At 63.7% G+C, this 14,053-nt stretch overlaps 4 protein-coding genes across 4 annotated transcripts; 3 read left to right on the forward strand and 1 right to left on the reverse strand.

Annotated features, from left to right (window-relative positions):
• Positions 1 to 1,682: 1,682 nt before the first annotated feature.
• Positions 1,683 to 2,231, forward strand: EMIHUDRAFT_368577 (hypothetical protein; the record flags this gene model as incomplete). Its single annotated transcript, XM_005774247.1, has 1 exon — positions 1,683 to 2,231. A coding segment is annotated over exon 1 (508 nt), but the record flags the coding sequence as incomplete, so codon positions are not given.
• Positions 2,232 to 5,971: 3,740 nt separating this feature from the next.
• Positions 5,972 to 7,746, forward strand: EMIHUDRAFT_240781 (hypothetical protein; the record flags this gene model as incomplete). Its single annotated transcript, XM_005774248.1, has 3 exons — positions 5,972 to 6,128; positions 6,201 to 6,340; positions 7,060 to 7,746. The coding sequence occupies 3 exons, from the start codon at positions 5,972 to 5,974 to the stop codon at positions 7,744 to 7,746; spliced, it is 984 nt and encodes a 327-aa protein (XP_005774305.1).
• A 551-nt stretch (positions 7,747 to 8,297) lies between these two features.
• EMIHUDRAFT_116972 (hypothetical protein) lies at positions 8,298 to 11,070 on the reverse strand (the record flags this gene model as incomplete). The annotated part of the gene is made up of 2 exons (XM_005774249.1): positions 8,298 to 8,794; positions 10,800 to 11,070. The coding sequence occupies 2 exons, from the start codon at positions 11,068 to 11,070 to the stop codon at positions 8,298 to 8,300; spliced, it is 768 nt and encodes a 255-aa protein (XP_005774306.1).
• Positions 11,071 to 11,704: 634 nt separating this feature from the next.
• Lhcf21_1 (light harvesting protein) lies at positions 11,705 to 12,601 on the forward strand (the record flags this gene model as incomplete). Its single annotated transcript, XM_005774250.1, has 2 exons — positions 11,705 to 11,930; positions 12,045 to 12,601. 2 exons carry the CDS (start codon positions 11,705 to 11,707, stop codon positions 12,599 to 12,601), a joined length of 783 nt encoding a protein of 260 aa, XP_005774307.1.
• Between the last annotated feature and the right edge of the window lie 1,452 nt (positions 12,602 to 14,053).

Below are 14,053 nucleotides of genomic sequence, written 5' to 3' on the forward strand. Positions count from 1 at the left end.
CATCATCGAGCGTAGACTAATTCTCCTAAGGATTATCGGTCTAAGGGTCATTCCGTCTGTGGCGGCCCCTGCTAATGTAGTAGCCGCTACCGCGGGCTCCAGCACCGTAGCCTCCACCACCCTCGCCGCCACCACCCTCGCCGCCGCCGCCTTCGCCGCCGCCGCCCTCGCCGCCGCCGCCCGCACCGCCGCTGCCCTCGCCCCCGCCGCCCTCGCCGCCCCCGCCCTCGCCGCCGCCACCGTCGCTACCGCATCCCGCCCCACCACTACCCTCGCCGCCGCCGCCGTCGCCACCGACGCCGTGCACCGAAGTTAGCGACCCCAACACTGTGGATTTGGGCACGGGCACAATCATCTACCCACGCTCGTATCCCATGTCGTCTCAGCTCCTCAATGCCAGCTATGTGGATGTGACGTCAGTCAAGCTACAGGCCTATTGGCAGCATAGCGGCACATGCAGTGGGGACAACTGTGCAGACCCAGCCGACGGCAAAGTGGTGTCTATTGGAGTGCAATCCTTCAACGCCCCAGCTGGTTACTCAGCACTTGGGGACGCGTACTTTTGGGTCGTGGGCGCGATAGACATCAACCTCAGGTTGGTAATGTTGATGAGGATCTACGCTGTCCCACTGGCCAAGTCGGTGGGTTCCTGGGCAGGAGGCTATGATGAGGCCCTCATCATGAACGGGCAAGATCCAACAAAAACTGTGGGCTGCGATGGCTTGGGGCTGGCATGCACTTCAACCGACGAGATCAACAGCATTGGCGATTCGACACTACTCGATGCGTTTGACACTTGCGATTCGTATGAACGTTCTTCGTGTACGAGGGGTGTAGATTACGGGGGGACTGATTCCAACGGGATCGGTGCCGCGGAGATCAATTACGGCTTCGACACGACGTTCTGCTGAGTGGTGACGTCAATCAAAACCGCGCCGGCACTGTAGTTCTTGCACACCATTCCTCGCTTTCCGCTCATTGGGAGGGCGCCTACAAACACGGTGGAAGCCGCGGCGGTGGCGGCGGTGTGACCGCTCGTGCTACAAGAAGGCGTAGTTCAGCATGATCAGGGGCGGAGCAGCATGTAGCAGAGCATGTACGTTTTGCGTTTACACGGTGTGTACTACTACATACACTGCGTACGAGGGAGTACAGTGGGGTGGGGGTCTTATTTTGTGTATCGTGTATATATCAACTTGTCACCGGCTCAAAAGGCAAGCGGCCGTGAAACGTCCGGCTATCTCGCGAAGAGAGAGTTGGAGAGAGAGATTCTCTTGAAAACCACGAAGAAATCGCGAGTTGAGTCATTGCGTTGTTTGGGAAGACTTTTGGGCTGGACACCCGTCTCGACGTTTTTGTGGTTTGCAAATTACGGCCGTCCCAAAACAAAGGTCAAAGCACAGGTAGCCTTTACGCCATTTTTCGCCATTTTTCGCTTCGCTGCTGCGGCCTGGGGATAGGGGTAGGTAGGTAGGTAGGTAGGGGGTCCCGTACCATGCGGAATCAACCCTATCCAGTGCTCAAGCAAGTGCTCAAGGACGTGCACCTCGATCCTGTCCGTGTTTATGTGCTTGTGCATGTGCATGTAGGAATCCTACATGCGGGGGGGCAGAGAGAGAGACGTACTCGCATGACCCAGCACCCTCCCCAATGAACACACCAATGAGCGAGGGCGGGCAGACGATCGAGTGGTCCTCCCATCAGGCATGATGCTCGTCGCACTCTGCTTGCCTGCCTTGCCGCTGCCAACACAGCGAGGGCAGACCTTCTCCCGACGCCTCGCCATCGCCGTTCTGCCTCTTCCGGTTGTTCCTGTGGCGCTTGCAGGCGATGCACTCGCAGCGTCCCCGCCGCTCCGCTACACGAGCGCGTCGAGTGGATTGCAGTGGGTCGATTTGCGCCAAGGTTCTGGCAACGCGCCGAGAAGGGGTGATGAAGTGAGTGTACATTATATCATGACCCGCAGGGGCGGAGCAAAGGTGCACTCGACCCGCGAGGCCGGCGAGCCCTTCTCTTGGACGCTGGGGGACGGGTCGGTCATTGAGGGGCTAGAGCTCGCTGTCGGAGGCGGCGGCGGCCTGCCTCCAATGCTGGTCGGCGGCGCGCGCCGCGTGATTGTTCCGATGGCACGCGGTTATGGCTCGCAAACGGGCGGGCCTTCCAGGGCCAAGGAGGCGCAGCAGGACCGGCTCTGGGCGACAGACGTGCGCGACTTGGGGCCGGTGCGCGCGGTGGCCTTCCCCCGTGCCCCACTCGTCCCGCCAAGACTGGCCGCGCACCCACTCCCCTTGCGTTCGCCACGGGTCATATGGCGTGGCCACGTTGTTCGAGGCGGCCAGAGAGGGAGCGCACACCGCATGCTTTAACCCACCGCCGGCGTGCTCGTGCCGACCGGTGACCTGTCTCGTACGACAGCCTTTGTGCACCCCACTAGGTGCCGCCCGAGTATGAGTGGCAGGACGCTTTCAGCGGCGAGCGCGTCAACTCCTACTTGCGCTTCAAAAGCATGTACCAAAATCCGAACGCCTACGACCAGGCTAGCCTCCCTCTCCGCCCGTTCTGCCCCCACGATGCCGCCTCTTCCGACGCCCCCGTCCGTGCCTTGCCCAGCCCGACCTCGTGTTCGACATCCTGCTCCGCTCGAGTAGCAGCAGCTCGCCACCCGCGCAGCAAGCAGAGGAGCCTGAGGAGGGCCCTCCGTAGAACGCCTGGCGTTCTGGCGTTCTCGAAGGGGGGAGGAAAGAAAATAACCTCAAAAAGATTTTGCGGGAGAAAGGAAAGAAATTGGCTTTGATGATTGGCATCGGGCTACGGGCGAGGTACGCAAAGAATTACATCGTCGGGCTTCACCACGTGGCTCGTCGTCGGCGGTCGGCGGTCTCGGCACGCGCTGCTCCTCACGAGGTCACGTGCGTGCCCCGCCCGTCGCCGATGTATTTACCGACCCTCACACCTGTGCTGCGTGCCCCCGCCCGATGTGTATACACGCACACACACCTCCGGGACCACACTCGGGGCACACTTGCTTCGACGGCTGCACTCTTCTCCATCGGTCCGCGCCTACAGGTGTCCAGCTCTGGCTGCTGGTGCAACAATGCAGCTGTATAGGTCACTAGAGACTACCCACACCATCGCTACATCACCACAGCCACCAAGTCGGATACAAGTCGATGACAATGTGCGCGGCAGGAGAAACCCAACAGCATGACAATGTGCGCGGCAGGACAAACCAAACATGAGACACGGTTACACAAGGACGGTCAGGCTACGGTCAGGAAGTAGGTTTGAGTTCACACTCTCCAACATTGCGGCTCACTGCGGGGTTGTGGCACCTTGAACACGAGAGAGCCGAACCGAGACGCAAAAAAAGAAATCGACGAGCGCGCGCGTGGAATCGAAAATTCTTCGCTTTGTGAGCCTGTGTGCTAAAAAAGAAAGAAAGAAAACAGACACGCCAAACGAGGGATGGGACGAGGACAGGGTCCCCACCTGCACGAGCAGGATTTTGGAAGGACGATCAGGGGGACAGGTGGGGCTCTCCTGCTCCTGACAAGGGACACGACAGGCTCGCAGCGCGGTGCGCGGTGGACTCCCACATCCACTGGCGGTCTCATCTCAGTCTAGCGACCTGCCTCCAGCTTGTCGCTGGCAGTCTCTCCTACCACAGGCACACTGACACAGGGGTGGCAGGGGCGGCGGCACGAGTCTCCCACATACTATGCGGGCCTCACTAGAGGTGCGGCCTGTGCGTGTCCTCGCCCTTGAGGGGGGAGGGGAAGGGGCTGTGTGTCTGTGCATGTGTGTGTGTGTGTGTGTGTGTGTGTGTGTGTGTGTGTGTGTGTGTGTGTGTGTGTGTGTGTGTTGTGTAAAAGAAAGAAAGAAAGAAAACAGACAACCCAAGGGAGGGATGGGAGGACGGCACGCCGCCACCACACAGGGATTTTAAGGAGAGGTGTGTGGTGCGCTATCCGTCGCCCACCCTAGGGAGTCTGCCTCTTCCTATCTCTCTTCGCAGTCTCTCGCTGATTCTCGCTGCAACCTTCATGCCACCACGCGATCGTCCCACCCTCGTCGTTCTCTCCCTTGTCACTTCCTCCTCTGTCGCGTTGTTCTCTTCTGCCCCGTCCTGCGACGCCGCCGCCTGCCGGTCCCTTGTTCTCGCGGCTTCTTTCGCCTGTCGGCGCAACTCCGTCCTCCTCGCGGCGTATCCTGGCCCCTCGAGTGTGTGTGCTGCCAGAGGGTTTGTTTAAATTCTTTCCTGCGAGGTTGTGGTTTTGTGGGCTCACTGCGCGGGTGCACCTGTGCGCCTCGCCGAGCCTCACCAGCAGCCTGTCCCGCGCTGCCCGCGCTATCCCAGCCTGGCTCTCCTTGCACGCTCCGTTGCCGCTCCCCAGTGGCCTGAGTCGCCTAGCCCGAACTGAGCGCAAACGCTGTGCTTGCAGGCGTCCCATCGACAATGGGAGCTGACGCAGAGCTCTCACGCTCCCGCGACGCCAGCGTGTGTGACCTCGCCGGCCTGTGCGCTGCGAAAGACGTCAAGCCCGGTAACTCGAGCGCAGCGCCCTCCGACATCTTGCGCGGAGTCTCGCTGATCTTCGGTCTCGCGCTGATGCTCGGATTCTCATACACCGCGTCTCAAGCGCTCACGCACTGAGGAGAATATGTGGCGGCCGAGGCGGCGCTGGCCTCGGCCGAGGCGGCGCTCGCGGCGGCGTTGTCCAAGGAGAGGCGCGCGGCCACTGCCACTGCGATGGCCAAGGCTGCCGCTGCCAGGATGGCAGCGGATGCGGCCCGGCGCTCGTAGTGAAGCTGCTGACTGGCGTGGCCGCTCTCGGTACGTGTGCGGGGAAGCTCGAGGACTCTCTGGGGGCTGTGCACATGCATGCTAGTTGTTCAGCACGGCAGTTTGTTTCCACAAATTCGTGATCTCCTCGTGCGGGCTCAAACCTCGGGACCGCCGGGGAGCGGGGTTGTGCTTTTGCGTGAAGACGCCAACCTCAGGGCGGGAATACGGCATCGTAGTGTCTTCAGAGCACCGGATTGCCGCTCGCTAAACGAGCCGTAGTGCGCAACGGGGGAGGGAAGCGCTCTGCAGCGGGACGCCGGCACGCGATTCAGCGGCGGCCAGGCGGCGGCATCTCGGCACGCGGGGGGGGGCATATACTCAGCCGACTCGTACGACAAAGGACGAGGAAGAGGGCGCTCGCGTCGGCGCGGGCTGGGCTTGCTGCGGCACAAGAGCTGAGGCGCTCCGAGTGCGACAACCTGAGGACAGCGCAGTGTAGGCTGCTAAACGAAACGCGACATGAGCGACATCAAAGCGGCCGAGCCGGCGAGCGCCGATGGCCGACGAGGTAAAACACGCAGCTCGAGCTGCTCTGCCAGGGGCCCCTCCACTCGCCTGCACCTGCTCGAACCCTGAGCACTGTGCAGCGTTGCACGCGTTCGCATGAATGCACGTTGAGATGTACGAAGGTGGTAGTACTTATTGTCTTGAGTATTGCGCTTCTCTCGACAGAGAGCGCTAGCCTCTACAGTTGTACCCCTTCGGTCCGTCGAATCTCGGCGCGGCAGATGCGACGCCGAGACTGACGGAATGGGCTGCTGAGCCTCCCCCACACACGAGAACACCACAGGGACACCCATGACACACTAGAACGGTATGCCACGAGGCGGGATGAGACTAGACGTCTCGGACGAGACTCGTCACTCGACGGAAACCTAGATCGTGAACATCGGGTTGCTGCGTGGCGGGTCAACCCCATTATGCGCAGTAATCCAGATGTCAACTGCACCTCAGACAGTCGCCGGCGTGGGCGGGAGGGGCGACTGTATCTGGGCGCGGTAGCGGTAGACGGGCAAGCCACAGCTGGCAAGATGTCGATCGCCATACGAGACCTTGCTCGAGCCGCGGCGGGGCCGCGCTGATGCCGCAGCGAGGCGGAGAGGTCAAGGGGCGCTGCACAACAAGATGGAGGGGATGCTGCTTCGCCCTTCGCGTGCAGACAGCGTTGCGCGAGCATTGGAGAGGCCAGCCTCCGGCTTCTCAGCGTGTCGCGAGTACTGTGTCTCTATCTGCCTGGTGGATGGGTGTGCGGTGGGGGACTGGGGACTCCTGCTGGCTTTTGGTTACAAATTTACGGAATTACGGATTTACGGATCGACCCCCCTGCCTCCCCGTCCCGCTGCCCGGCCGTGAGACGCCGATCTACGAATCAAGTTGGTGCTGGCGAGCGGGCGATGCGTCCTAAGTACCCGCCAAGCTGAAGGCCTCGCCGCGACGATAAGGCAGCACCTCGTCCAAGCCGGAGCCTCCGCGGAAGACGCGGTCACCGCCCTGGTCGCGGAGAGCCTCCTCTACGACGCGGCGGCGATCCGCGCCTGGCATGGGCGGCGGCGCAGGCTCGCCGCTCACGCACTCGATTCTCGACTCGCTCCTCAAAGCCGCACTCCTCCACACGCCTGCGGAGAGGCGGCCGGCCCAAGATCTACACCTGGGCTGGCACTCCTCGGTCCCGCTCACGTCGCTTCGACTCGCCTATGGAAGAGGGGCTCGAACTGTCCGCCGATGATCAGCCCGCCGTTGGATCTGTTGAATACGACGAGATGTCCGAGTTCCGCACCGCCTACATGGCCATCGTCGGCGGACTACTGTGGCTTGCCAACATGACGCGCGTCGACATCGCTTATTCAGCATCTCAGCTCGCTCGCTTCATGACCAACCCAGGCCCGTCGCACTTTAAAACCGCCATCCGGGTGCTTATCTACGTGCGCGACACAGCTGACCGCGCCCTCGTCATGCAGCCGAACCCCGACCGCAACCTTGAGAGCTACGTCGATTCTAACTGGGCGACGAAATTCTCTTGGTCTTGCTCCGGTGGCATGTTCTTCTTCTACGGATGCCTCTTCCACTGGTTCTCCAAAATGCAGCGATCCGTCACGCTGTCTAGCGCCGAGGCAGAGTTCTTTGGCGCCATGCTAGCCGCCAAGGAGGTGATTTTCATCCGTGAGCTACTGATCGACCTTGGGTTGTCGCTGCTGCGCGAGCTGCGCATCGAGGAGAATGGGCTGCGCTCATTGGAGCACATCAGCGCCGCCTCAAACCTCGCGACGCTTGCCCTCGGCTCGAATCGCATCAGTGACCTTGCGGAGCTAGAGAAGCTGACCGAATGTGCTGCTCTGCAGTCTCTGGCTCTCGCGAACAACCCGGTGGCGCGCAGGCAACTTTACCGGCCGTCTCTAGTGCGGCGCATGCTCTCTCTACACGTGATTGATGGGCGCGAGATTTCGCCAGAAGAGCGCGCTCGGACCGAAGCCATGTACAGTGCCGAGGCGCGAGCCGCCGCCGCCACTCAGGCTCATTTCACACAGGCCCACCATATGGCACACCACGGCGCGGCCTCTGAGGTCCGAAGCTACGCGGCAAAGGTCCCGCTCAAACTCACTTCGATGAATTTCGACCAGCTAGCCCTCGGGGGCGCAGACTTTGGAGGCGGCAGTGGCGGCGCATACTCCGGCTTGGTCGGGCCGGCGGTGGCGAGTGGCTACCGAGAGAGCAGCGGCCAGAATCTCGCCATGGCAGCTCAGCAGCTGCAGCGCGGAAGCCTCGGGACCAGTGGCTTTGAGGCCGCACTGCGGACCGCACGGCGCGTGGACAGCGGAGGGGTGCGGGCTGGCGAGGGCCAGGCCGACTACAGCAGCTTCCGAGAGTACAACCAAAGTCGGAGGATCAAAACTGGGCTGTGAATTTAGAAGTACCCACGTACGTCAGATGTCACAGTTTGTGTCCTCGAGTGTCGCTGTCGGACCCTCTTCAAAAGTAGGTCTAGGGGTGCGAATGTACACACATATTAATACGGTATCTCCGCCTCACCCGCCACCCCGCGCGCGAGATGTGCGCATAGAGCCGCGTACACACGTGCATGTGCACACAAGTCTCGTAATTGCACATCCTCGCGCATGCACGATTCAGACACACATGAGCAAATGTATGGGCAAGGCCAAGGGAGGCAAAATTTCATTCGTATATGCAAAACACGCGTACCCTGCACACCGCCTCCACGCGTGATTCGGTCTGTCACGGACGAGCAGCCGGTCAGGCCGCATAACAAGTGCCTGTAGCTGTACCCGAGGGACGTGTGCGACCTGTACCTGCACCCGACAAAGTACTGCCGAAAGCGGAACTGAAGTTGCCGCCTTGTGCGTCGCCGCAATCAAGGGGCAACAAACACGTGGAGAAAGGGCCAACATAGTGAGCGCTGGCGTCATGCAACGTTGCAACCTCTGGAGCGAGGCGCTCACGGCCCCCCGCCAAAGCAAGCAGCGCCCCCGCCGCCTTCGCTGCCAGCGAGGGCTTTCTCCGCGGCGCCGGGCTCGACAGCCTGGCAATGGTGGCCGAGCAGGCGGCCGTCGTGCTCGCACCAAGGCGAGAGGAGGAGGAGGTCGGCAGAGAGAGGCAGGATACCTTCGCCGAGGCGCGTCTTTTCGAAGGTGGCGCGCTGCAGCAGTAGCACCGTGTGCGGGGCGCCGTCCACCGGGGGCGGGTGGAGACGCTCGCACGTGACCGCCACCAGTGGCTGCGACGCGGCGGAGGTGGCGACGGCGCGCAGCAAGAGCGCCTCGAGGGCGGGCGTGACGAGCGCCATGCGGAGACGATCGGCGCAGAGCGGCATGAGGCCGCCGAGTCCGTGCTTCGCGTTGAGCATCGAGCGATCCGCCTCGACGGCGTGTAGCGCACGTTGCGCCTCCTGCCCGAGCGGGCCTGTTGCCGGCCGCCGGCCGCCACCGCGGGCGCCTGCAGGGAGCGCTGCGACGAGCTGGTTGGGCCGGGACAGCCCGGCGACGAGGCCACTCGAGCGCCGGCCGCCCGAGCGCCCATCGCGTGTCACGCCCGACGACGGCACAAGGGGGCCCGGCCCCGGGAAATCACTCGGCGTCGACGGCGACGGCATCAGCGGCAGTGCCCAGGGCTGTGGTGGAGCCTCGCCGTCGGAGCTGTCAATGTCGTCACTTGCGCTTTGCGGCGGAGCTAGACGCGAACGCGCCGCTCGCGGATGATTGGGGAGCGTGCACAAGCCGCCTGCGCCGGCGGAGCCGCCGCCGCCAGCGCTTCCACCAATCAGGCTTGGGGCAAGCCGTCGCGAGAAGGGCGTGTGGCCAGCGGCCGCGGAGACAGTGCTCGTTCGCGGGGCGGGCGTGGCGGCGGTGGCGGGAGGGGGCGCCCGCAGCGAATCCGGAAGACGCCAGCCTCTGGCGTTCTGCATCGAGCGCTAACTGTCGGTCTCGCGGAGCCAGCTGCTCGGCAAGCTTGGCTCGCGGAGCCAAGCTTGGTCGAACTCTGTTCACGGTCAGTCCTTCGGTAAGCGCGGGTTGGCGTGGGTTCCACCGGTTAGTGCTCCACTAACCCGGCACGGGTTAGCACGGGTTAGAACAGGTTACCATAACCCGACGCTAACCCGGCACTAACCCATCCTAACGTATGCCCCCGAGCAGCGCGGGTTAGCGCCGGGTTAGCGCCGGGTTAGTCTCGGGTTAGTTAGTCTGGGTTAGGCTTGGGATTGGGTTACGGCTCGTTCCACCCCTCTCTCGTGCGTTCACTCACTCGGGTGCCCGCCGCAGCCGTTTCATCTCGCCAACCAGCTCTAACCCGGGGTGCGCTCCACTAACCCGGCCCTAACCCACCCCTAACCTGGCGCAGACCCATGCTGACGTATGCCCCCCAGCCGCACGGGTTAGTGCCGGGTTAGTGCCGGGTTGTGGTAACCCATTCTGACCCGTGCTGACCCGTGCCGGGTTAGTGAGCACTAACCCGCGCTAACCCGCGCTTACCGAAAGACTCACTTCACGTAAACGCACAACCCCGGGCCCGAAATGAGTTCACACAAAAACACAACCACGGACCCAAGACGCACAAGCTCAGACAGTCGAGAAAGGGATAGACCGCAACGACAGTCAGAAGTCAGCGCTGGGTCCCAGGGCGAATGCGATGACGGCCTCTAGTGTGAGCTCACTACTGTTCACAGCCTTGTTATTGACAAGAAAATACGTTCACATAAATGCACAACCCCGGCCGGGCCCCGAAATAGCACAGTGACAGTCAGACATGCAACACGGGGACCCAGGGACTCTGTTCACAGACCTTGTTATTGAGAAGAAAATACGTCCTATGACGCTGTGCGCTGGTCTGTGCTAGGTTGAGGTGCGAGCCCTGGAGGCCCTGGGGATGGGGGGATACTACCCGCGGGCCTAGAAGGCCCGCGCGCAGGGGGATGGGACAATTGAGACCCCGGTCATGAATGAGTGCGCGACACGCATGTTGCGAGCAGCGTTGTTGATGTTTTGCGCATCGCCACAGACGGCGGCGCGAGAGAGCTGTTGCGAGTGGTGCTGGGCGGCAAAGCCACCACAGTCCCTTCTTTTGGAGAGCACAACGAGCACAAAGTTCCTCCAGCTCCCTACAATTTGGCCAAGCCGCCGGCCTCGCCGCCACCGCCGTCGCCACCGGCATTGCCGCCGTCGCCACCCCCACCACCGACCCAACCCCCCTCCCGCCCAAACCCTCCAGCTCCCCGCGGCCGTCCCAGCCGCCACCGTTTGGGCAAGAAGACTGCGAAAGACTACGCTTGGTGTCAGGACACCCCGGAAGAGGAGGTCGAGTTGCGATGCGAGGAAGAATTCTGCCCCACGTGCGGCCAGAGTCACTCCTGCGACATTTTGTGCGGCCTCTAAGATGCCGCCAGAGAGGCCGTCGGCGAGGGAGGCGAGCACCGATGCGCACTCGAGTGGGTCCTGCCGGTCACCTTCCCCGCACGCGCAGCGGCCAACGAAGCTAACGGAGAGGACGCCGAGCTCGGGGTCGCAGTCCGTCGGCGTGAACAGGACGATCGCGTGGTGGTGATCCGAGGCGTCGCCACCCTCGGCGAGCTGCAGCAGGCCGCCCGGCCGGTTGGGCGAGTGCATGTCGACGAGCTGCTCGACGGAGAAGCGGCCTCCCGCGACCACCTTCTCCAGCTGTTTCTCGGAGATTTGGAGGTAGCCCTCGTAGGAGTTCGAGTGTCGAGCGCACGTCATCGCCTGCCGCTGGCGGCGGCGGCGGAGGAGAAGGCGCCGTCGGCAGAGGCGCCACAGAGATGGCGCCACTCGCAGCCGGCGGCGTGAAGCTCGCGGTGAGGTTGAGCGGTCGCAGAACGCGTTGGGGATGCGGCCTTGCTCGACGGTGGCTGCACAGGCGACTGCAGCTGCTCGTTCTCCGACGCCGGCGCCCCCGTCGGCGACGGGCAGCACCCTTGCGGGCAGCTCTTGAGCTTTTGCGCCCGTGATTGTGAATCAACGAGCAAGAAGAGACGGCCGTCTCGTCGAACATGGGATCAAGCATGGGATTGACACTGATGCGAGTCCAAATCGAGCCAACGCCCGGCCCCCCCCCGCAGTCCAGCCTGCTGTGGAGCTGTCCGAATTCTTTTTATTTGAACTACAAAAGGATGAGGCGGGCGAGAGGCCTTTCTGTTCTACCCTCGAAGGGAAGATTGCCTGGGTTCCCAACAAAAGAAACGCGGGCGAATTTGCGTCCGATCTCCCTTGAATTAACACCTAATTTGCTCGTTCGCATCTTCCCACCGTCGCCCTCTGAAATATGCTCTCGCTCACCTCCGCGCCGCTGTCGCTCGCCCCCACGGCCGTCATGGGCCGCGCGTCGGCGCCCAAGATGTCCTTCGCGGACGAGTTCACGTTTGACTCGAAGCCGTGGTCCTCGTCCGAGATCAAGGACAAGGCCGGCCTCGAGGCGCTGGCCAAGAAGCTGAACCCGACGGTGGGCCTCTGGGACCCGCTCGGCATCGCGGAGACGTCGCCCGAGACGATCGGCTGGTTCCGCCACGCCGAGATCAAGCACGGCCGCGTCGCCATGGCCGCCTTCGTCGGCTACTGCGTTCGTGCGTGCCGCTCCCGCACGCGCGCCCCGCCCGCCCACCACCGCTTGCCCACCCCGCCCCGCCCACCCCGCCTTCCCCGGCCGTCGTTGACGCCCGCTTCGCATCCGGTCGCAGAGTCCAACGGCATCCACTTCCCGTGGAACATCCAGGGCTGGCAGGGCACGCCGGTCGTCAGCTTCGCTGACATTGCCGCGGCGGGCGGCCCTGCGGACCAGTGGGATGCGCTCTCGACGCCGGCCAAGCTGCAGATCCTTGGCGTGATCGGCTTCCTCGAGATGTGGAGCGAGACGAGCGTCGTGCTCAAGGCGGACGGCCAGGAGCACTACGTGCGCGGCGGCAAGCCCGGCTACTTCCCCAAGCTGTCGCGCTCGGACGAGATGGCGTTCCCCCACCCGGTGCCGCTCAACCTGTGGGACCCCTTCGGGTTCACGTCCAAGATGACGCCGGAGCGCAAGGAGAAGGCGCTCCTCGCGGAGGTCAACAACGGCCGCCTCGCCATGATCGGCATCTTCGGCATGATCTCCGCCTCCAAGGGCCTGCAGGTGCCCGGCCTCGACACGGTTGGCATCAAGCCGTATGCGGGCGAGGTGATGGCGCCCTTCGCGGCGGGCGACGCCTCGCTGCCCTTCGTCTCGGGCATGCTCGAGAAGATTGGCACGTACGGCTACTAGGCGCCTATCTGTGTAGCCCAGGCCCCCCAGGCGACGAGCGGCCCCGGCGTGCGGCGTGTGCCCACGCCGTCTCCGCGCTCGTCGAACGCGCGGCTCAGCCCGCACAGGGTGTGTGTGTGCGATCTCTTGTTCTCTACTTAAACCGAACAAGCTGTACACGCGCTTAAAGACAGCTGACAGCAGACAGGGACCGCGCCGGTGCGCGCTGGCCGCTGCCCGCTGCGGCTTGTGGGCCGCTCGTTTTCGCTTTTGTCGTGTTTTGTGCGTTGTGGTTGTGCGCGTGGAGCTGAAAAAAGAGAGCACGGACCTCGCGAGTCGCGTCTCTTTATTATTATGACCTCGTTACCTTACCTCACCTCTATCTAGAGCCGTTAGAGGTCTCTTGAGGACGTTCCATCTCTCACCTCTCAGCCGCCCTCCGCCCACTGCTCGAGCTGCGCGACGCTCGCGGCGTCTGTCCGCGGCGGCACCGCCTCCAGCGCGGACCGAATGTGCCGCTCCGTCACCTCGCACGCATCGAGGCTGTCGCTCAGCGCGAGCTGCGCCGCCTCGCGACACAGCGCGGCCAGCTCGGCGCCCGAGTAGCCGCGCGTCGCCTCCGCGAGCGCGTGGAGGGACACGCCCCCCGCGAGCGGCATTCGGGCCGTATGCACGCGGAGGATCTCCCTCCGATCGCTCTCGTCCGGCAGCGCGACGTAGATCATGCGGTCGAAGCGGCCCGGCCGCAGCAGCGCTGGGTCGATCAGGTCGGGCCGGTTGGTGGCCGCGATGACAACGACCCGCGTGAGCGCCTCCACGCCGTCCATCTCGTGCAACAGCTGCGTCCGGCGGCCAAGGATCAGAGGCAGAAGGGGAGGCAGGCGCTGGCGGGCGAAGAGCGGGCGGGGGAGGGAGGAGGGGGGGAGGGAGCCGACTCCAACGGCCTGTACACACCCGACGGCCCTTCGCACTCGAGGACGCTGTCTCGTCTCTGGGAAGGTGTGCTGGGTCTCTGGGCCCCGCATGTGTTGCAGTCTCGCTCATGCGGGAGGTGTGCGGCGGCTCCCCCCGCTCCGCAGCCTGCCTGCGAGAGGACGCGCGTCGAGACCTGGCTCCCACCGGAGCGGACGGGCGCGAGCGCGTCGATCTCGTCGAAGAAGACGATGGCGGGTGCGCTCGCGCGCGCCTTGCGGAAGAGGGACGCCACCAGCTGCTCCGACTCGCCAACCCACTTCGAGAGGAGCTCGGGGCCCTTGACGGCGAGGAAGCTTGTGCGCGTGTCTGCGGCGAGGGCGCGCGCCGCGAGCGTCTTTGAGCAGCCGGGAGGACCGTAGAGCAGCACGCCTCGAGGCGGCCGGATCCCAAGCTGCGCGAACCCGGCCCTGCGGTGCAACGACAAGGTGTGACGACAGGGGCGCGCCGGCGACTGGAGCGTCGAAGCCAGCGTCGAGGCAGCAAAACCACGCAGGGGGG

Source organism: Emiliania huxleyi (genome assembly GCF_000372725.1).
Source record: "Emiliania huxleyi CCMP1516 unplaced genomic scaffold EMIHUscaffold_316, whole genome shotgun sequence".
Classification (NCBI taxonomy): Eukaryota; Haptophyta; order Isochrysidales; family Noelaerhabdaceae; genus Emiliania; species Emiliania huxleyi.